Source organism: Nannochloropsis gaditana (genome assembly GCF_000240725.1).
Source record: "Nannochloropsis gaditana CCMP526 unplaced genomic scaffold scaffold587, whole genome shotgun sequence".
In the NCBI taxonomy this organism is placed as follows: Eukaryota; class Eustigmatophyceae; order Eustigmatales; family Monodopsidaceae; genus Microchloropsis; species Microchloropsis gaditana.
Window position 1 is genome coordinate 1 of NW_005803366.1, and position 7,396 is coordinate 7,396.

The window sequence follows — 7,396 nt, forward strand, 5'->3', positions numbered from 1 at the left end:
TAACCCTAACCCTAACCCTAGCCCTAACCCTAGCCCTAACCCTAGCCCTAACCCTAACCCTAGCCCTATTCCTAGCCCTATTCCTAACCCTAGCCCTAATCCTAACCCACAGTCAAAGATTCTGTCGGGTGTACTTTAGGTCCCATGGTTGGAATCATCGTTGGTTCCTAGCCGCCGAAAATTCTTTCCGGACCATTTTCTGAAGGATGTTCGCCAAAGCTTAAATTGATCTCGCAGAGCATTTTAAGAGCCTTGTAAAAGTTGGCTTAAGCCAAATATGCAAGCCATATATTCCTTACTTTGATTTCATACCCTTATTATGAGGCTAACCATAAGCCAACCCCCACCCCCCCTAAGTCTTAATTCCCCCGTCATCCTATAACTGTAACTTTACTTTCTCCAGAGGGCATATAACAAGCCGATCTGTTTTTTTCCCTGCTAACGTAGATTTGTTGTATAATTCCTCGACTTTGATATCATAGCTTCTCGATGAGATAGATACCAGGCATTTCACGCCTCCAGGAGGATTTTGAGAACTACCAAACGATTCATTTACGGAAAAATCTCGTTTTCTTGATGAGGCTGATATAATTAGAAGCATTTCATATAATCATGGTTCTGCGTTCGACTTTTATAGAAGTCGATCGTCAAATTACTGACAATTAAATAGTCACATTGGTTGCTTGTAAGGCTTTCTGGATTTGAGATCAGGGTCTCGGGAAGGAAGTTTCTCGGAATGCTCGTGTTTGTGACTGGGATTGGCATCAAGGGGTAAGCTTCCATCCGGAGGACTAGATGGCAACCCTTATCACTTTGGAGGGGGAAGTATTAGTTCTGTGTGGACGATTTGGTGGAGCATGTTTTCATTAGCTTAAATTGATCCCCAAGACGATTTTGAAGGACTGATAAAACTTAACTTACCCAAAATATCCAAAGTCGTCTTTTGACACCGCCGTTTGCAACGTGTTTTCATCGGAATTTAGCGTGAGATTTTCTACCCGGCTAAAGTCGGTCAAATTCACCTTCACGATGATACCTGGAGTGGTGGAACATCTGGGTAGATAGATGGTATAGCCAGGGCGATTATTCGTGGAGGGAGCATGAAGTGGTCCCAAACTTTCTTTTTTTCCGGGGCATTCTCTTACCCAAAATACGCATATTCCTGGTTTACAACCGCTGATTTTAGTGAAGTTTCACCCGGAAGTAGGGTCAAGTTGCGCACGCGAGTAAAGTTTGTGAGATCCACCTTCACAACTGTTCCTTGGTTTCCAAAGGCCGGTGTCGACCTGCGGAGACGGGATCGCCAGGGTTAGAAGCAATCGGGGAGGATTAAACGCTGGGGCACAGATATTTATCGAAGATGCTCACCCAAAATACGCAAATTGTCCACTCAAAACCGCTGAAAACAGCGAGCCTTCGTTATCCTCGAGAGGTAGGACGTCGGCTTCAGTGAAGTCGGTCAGGTTGACCTTCACCACTGATCCAGGAAAAAAGTCACTCCTATGTAGAGGGAATACTGAATCTTATGTGCATGCGTAGAAAACAGAAGGTACATTATCACTGTAGAGTGGTACAGAGGGTTTGCTTACCCGAAATACGCAAAGTCTCCCTTCTCAAGCGCTGATGCTAGATTATTTCCAGACGTTGTGATGGCGCTTACTCGCGTGAAGTCAGTCAGGTTCACCTTTACCACAAGACCTGGTGCAGTCTTAGTCCTGTGTTGAGGGAATAGACAATTGTATCAGCAAGATAGAGAGCTGAGGAAGGTTAATGAAATCGAAATCGTCTGAGCTTGTACGTACCCAAAATACGCATACTGTCCGCTCACAGTCGCAGATGTCAACAAGTTTTCACCCGGGTCGAAGGTGATGCTGTCGACTCGAGTAAAGTCGGTCAGGTTCACCTTCACCACTATCCCTGGAGCTGACGTACACCTTCGGATACCGTAAAGGCCAGATTATCACCACGAATGTGAGGAATTAAATGCTATGGCATCGCAGATGATAACTTTGTCTTCGTTTGCTCACCCGAAATATGCATAATCTCCTTTCGTCACCGCTGAGGATGGGAACTGTTCACCATTCTCGAAATCCAGGGTCCCCACAAAAGAGAAGTCGGTGAGATTCACCTTGAGAACTTGACCTGGATTTGAAAACAGGCTAGGTTCATGGGATAGCGACGGTCATGAGCACCTCAAAGTGCAAAAGTTGAACGTCGTTGGGCTCTTCATCCCTTCACGTACCCAAAATATGCATAGTCTCCACTTCTAACGGAAGAAAATATAGCACTTGTATTGAAAGTCAGGCTGCTGGACGCGGTCGGGGCTGGCGTTGGCGCCGCAGTGGGCGTGGCAGTGGGCGTCGCAGTAGGCGTGGCAGTGGGCGTCGCAGTAGGCGTCGCAGTGGGCGTCGCAGTGGGCGTCGCAGTAGGCGTCGCAGTGGGCGTCGCAGTAGGCGTCGCAGTGGGCGTCGCAGTGGGCGTCGCAGTGGGTGCCGCAGTGGGCGTCGCGGTGGGTGTCGCAGTGGGCGTCGCAGTGGGTGTCGCAGTGGGCGTGGACGTTGGCGAGAGCGTCTTGGGCAAGAGCACCTCGTACACACTGGAATTAGGATCGAAGGTGAAGGGCGTGCACACTGCGACGCAGCAAAAGCACTGGCTAGTCGCGGTATTCCAGCTGAAGAAGAAAGGAGTCGTCGCTCCCTCGTTGAGCGAGCAGTACTCATAGCATGCCTCCGGGGAAGCCTGGGAGGGGGCCAGGCGCCCACCTTGAGCGAATCGCTGCCCCTGACCAAAAAGCAGGAAAGGCTGCGCGGGATTTACGGAGGGGGCTGGAGTCGGCGCGCAAGTAGGAGTTTTTTCCGAATATCGCACATGTAAAATAGCGGAATTAGTCAGAGGCGTAATGCACGAGGCTCCTGTTGAATTCACTACATAAGCGGAAGCATCCACCGCCAGTGTCTCAGGGGCGCACACATCAGCCTTCACCTTGATACGAAAGCGGTATTTTCCTCCCTTTGGCTTAAGGGACGCGAGGCTGAGCCAGTAAAATGTGGTCATCCCGTCCGTATTCTCCACAATTTCCGGCCGCATGTAGGGCTTTAGGGACGGACGCATCGCTGTTCGCTCTACCGATAAGCCATTTGGGACGTTCAATTGAAACTCGAGATTGTCGACGGGACCCTGGCTCTTCAGCGTAATTGTGATCGTACCCTGCCTTCTCCCTGCAAGGATCCCACGCTTCGCAATCGGCCTTACTTTGGCCTTGAGGGAAAGCCTTGGACATTCTTGCGAGACGGTGGTGAAAATGCTGGCGACGCCTAGGAGGGCGACAAGTAAAATACCAGACAGATTAGTCATTCTCAAACGTGAGTTTGTGCGTGTAGGGTTGCCTGTGGAACGGAATCGAAGGCAATGATTGGTCGACCTGTAAATGCGAGAATCAATTCAAAGTGTACATTAGTAACGGGTAATACAGCTGCCTGTAGGGTCGTACTATATTTTTGTAGGTCTAAAGTTCGACTAAAACATGACACGGATGTCCACGTTGCCAGGTTCCGTTGGCATCTATTGCGCTCAGGTCATCTTGTCGTTAGCAGCGCGTCATGCCACTAAAATTTGGGCTAGGACTTCCGACCACTTGGACAGATCTCGGCAGACGATGTGGCACGCAAATACCAAATTACTTTATCGGCAGTCCGCAAACATGATTGTGCAACAACTGTCCCCGTCCTTGAGAGAAGGAGCGTGTGGCACATGGTGGTCGCCAGAAGGACTCCCTATGCACAAAGTGCACGTAAGGCGTACTTTAGTGAAGGTTATCGATGGGGCACACGAAGATCGAGAAGATCGAATCATAGACAGACGCTTCAAAAAGAATGACGAGCATGCATCACACCAGGAGTGTGAAATCCAAGGGTAAGACTAACTCGTGCGCCGGAAGCCCATAAGCATGGTATTGAACAATCTCCGATCCTCGGAGACGAGGTAGATGCATGTCCGTGTCAAGACTGAAGGCCGATCCACAAAATGTACGCTTCATCGCATGCTAATTTCTGTAAAGTGAGAGCTAAAGCACATTTAGATCTAGAGAAACGATTACCATGCGCTTGCCTGAGCGAGAAATCTGTTTTGATAAATACACTACCGCTCACCCACGAAGGTAGCCGTATACTCACTCTACTTCAACCATCACAAGTGCAACGACGATCGTGACTCATTCTCACCCATCTAGGGGTCATCAATGACGGTCAGCAATTGTGTTTATGAGTAATGCTTAAGCTAGATGGGGTCATCTTTCAAAATACGTGGGCCTCCGATTTGTGATCATGAAATACGCCTTTGACACTTCAAAAAGCGATTTTGCCTGGGGCGGCCCTGGAGCGCCCCGCCCCATAGCGCGCGCAGGAGCGCCCGTAGTGCCCCCTTCGCCGTACGCTCCACTTTGATCTTATCAATGCGGACAGACACAGCCATGGGGAGCAAGTCCAGTCTCATGCATGAGTCATTACTCACCACCGGTCCATCGGCGGTTTTCAAGAATGAGCAAATCTTGGATGGGGTAAACGACCCTGCGTTGTCGTGTTCGTCAACGATCCAGTCGTGCAGAATTTTCAAACCTCCAACCTTAAGGAAAATAACCGTGTGCGAGGGGGGCATCTCAGGGAGCGGCTTGAATTTGCTCTCCACATGCCTGCCCGAAGCGCTGAAATACAAGTGAAAAAAGTAGATAATAGTCAAAGGACGGCAATGTTGACCAAGGCGACTGAGGTATTCAGTAATTCTAACCAAAGGGCGCGAAGATGTCTTCGCCTTCGGGCATCGTCTATTATGCTACGGGATAATTTTGATTGTGCCAAGAAAAATCTCGTGTATGTCTCGTATATTTGCAGCCATATGACATAAATTCCGATGGAAACTGGCTTGGTACTGATCGCTGAGGATGCAAAACTAAAACAGCTGCAGGAACTCGGTTGGTAAGCCCTCTCCTTCAATGTTCAGTCCTTTCCGCTTGGAACAATATGATGCCTGAGGAGAAAGAAGGAATGACTAAAAGAAGTGTACTTTTCGTTCCGATGGAGAACGGAAAGTAAGTAAATGAAGGAGAGAAAGGCAGACGGACGGAGGGGGCGAGTTAGAAGCGAGGGCGTGGTGTACCTCCAGCTTTATGCAAAAGAAGTCATGTGGCAATAGATGAAAAGTAATCAAGACTCAGATCTAAGATAGCCTTTTTGATAAGGGGTAACGGCTTATATTGCAACATTTACGGCGTGGTACATTCGGCGGCGGACGCCATGGCCCTCATCTTGCATCCCTGTTGCCCGGTGCAACTCACGTGAGATGAGGTGTGAGTGAGGAAGACTGTGGTGCCCTCTGGTTAGTTTTCAATACGTGTTTTTTTGATTGACCCTGCACTAGAGTGGGCCCCAAGACGAAAAGACAGAGTCCGTCTTGTGTCCAAACTCATGGCTCACCCCTATGGAACATTTTAAAGGATGGCGACAACGTGTGACTACCGTTTTTCTTGTACCTGACTTCCAGGCATAAATTCTGCTTGGAAGCAAGCTGAATTCTTCCTTGATTTCAATCATTTTCAATAAATTATTGAGGAGTCAATCACTGTTTCCTGGCACATAATCAAAATCCTTAGGTAAATGGCTTTTTTTTTTCTCTCTTCATAAGGCGCATCAGAGGCCTGTCAATTTTTGTTACTATTCTGTCGAGACAGTCATTTAATTTGGCGTAGAAACTTGAAGATCACAATTATGTAAATGAAAAGCCCATCACTTTGTCTTGATGGGATTGCGCGGATATTGTCCCTCGATACTCGCGTACAGAGTAATTGTCACTACCATGATAAAGTGAGCTATGAACTGCAGGATTATAGGGGCACTTTGATGACTATCCCTGGACTCACACTGGCCCTGTTGGGTGAAGGTAAATCAAAGCGTGTCAACAATAACACTCTCGATTGCTTTTGTGCGTTTTCTTACCCGAAATATGCATTATTATCGCTTACAAACGATGTCTGCAAGAGGTTTTGCCCCGAAATGAGAGTCAAGTTGTCCACGCGAGTGAAGTCGGTAAGATCTACCTTCACGACTATGCCTGGACTAGTGCTAGTCCTGTGTTTGGGGTGAAGCCAAGCTCATCAGCAACCCAAGTTGATAAAGTGCTGAAGCACTCTACATTGCTCCCGAGCCCTTGCTTACCCAAAATATGCATGGTCCCCACTCACAACCGACGTGCGCAGGAAGTTTTCACCAGAATTAAGAGGCAGGCTACTTATGCGATTGAAGTCCGTGAGATTCACCTTCACCACCTTGCCTGGATTACGGTAAATCCTGTGCTCAGAGGAAACATACAGAAGCTTATCAGCATCTCAAAGACGATAAAGTCCAACGACGCTGTGCGTTTTCTTCAGGCCCTCCTCACCCGAAATAGGCATAGTCCCCGCTTACAACAGACGTCCATAGCTGTCTCTCATCCGCATTAAGAGTCAGGTTGCCCACTCGAGTAAAGTCGGTCAGGTTTACCTTTACAATGATTCCTGAATTCTCGGTCCTGCGGAGGAGGGTTATAGCCAAGCTTATCAGGAACTAAAAAGAGAGTGCTGGTCTATTTCACCGTGTGTTCCCTCAGAGTCTTTACTTACCCGAAATACAAAAAGTTTCCACTGACAACCGACGTGCGTAGCTCATTTTCATCCGACTCGAGAGTGAGATTTCCCATTCTGCTGAAGTCGGTAAGATTTATCTCCACGACAATGCCTGGCTGAGTTTGAGTCCTATGTAGAGGGCATGGCAAAGCTCATCATCACCTTAGCATAAGAATTCTTTTACAGTTGACAAAATTTTCTGAGGCTTTGCTTACCCAAAATATGCACAGTCTCCGCTTAGAACGGCGGTTATTAACTTATCTTCACCGTCATTTAGAGTCAGGTTGCCCACTCGAGTAAAGTCGGTCAAATTGACTTTTATCACTTTGCCTGGACGAGTGGAAGTCCTGTGTATCAAGTATTCCCAAGATCATTAGCAACGCAAATAGCATGCAATGCCATCGGCTTTGTAAGTGCTTTCTGAGCGTTCTCTTACCCGAAATATGCGTAGTTCCCGAGGACAACCGACGAAGTTAGTGTGTTTTCATCCGAATTGAAAGATATTTCGCCCACCCGGCTGAAGTCGAACAAGTTCACCTTCACCACACGCTCTGGTACAGTGAAAGTCCTACAAATAGGAAACGTGTACATAACCTTATCAGCAGCTTAAAGAGAATCGAGTGCGCACTACCTGACATATTTCCTAGCTTATACTTACCCAAAATACGCGTAGTCCCCACTCACAACCGATGTGACTGGCTTTGCGTTGCACTCGGACTCAGCGATAGACTTTCGACTGGAGCT

The 7,396-nt window shown here is 47.9% G+C and overlaps 1 protein-coding gene across 1 annotated transcript; it reads right to left on the reverse strand.

The window, feature by feature from the left end:
* Window positions 1–1,364: 1,364 nt before the first annotated feature.
* NGA_0202300 (uncharacterized protein) lies at window positions 1,365–3,111 on the reverse strand (the record flags this gene model as incomplete). Its single annotated transcript, XM_005854205.1, has 4 exons — window positions 1,365–1,500; window positions 1,590–1,715; window positions 1,803–1,871; window positions 2,243–3,111. The coding sequence occupies 4 exons, from the start codon at window positions 3,109–3,111 to the stop codon at window positions 1,365–1,367; spliced, it is 1,200 nt and encodes a 399-aa protein (XP_005854267.1).
* Between the last annotated feature and the right edge of the window lie 4,285 nt (window positions 3,112–7,396).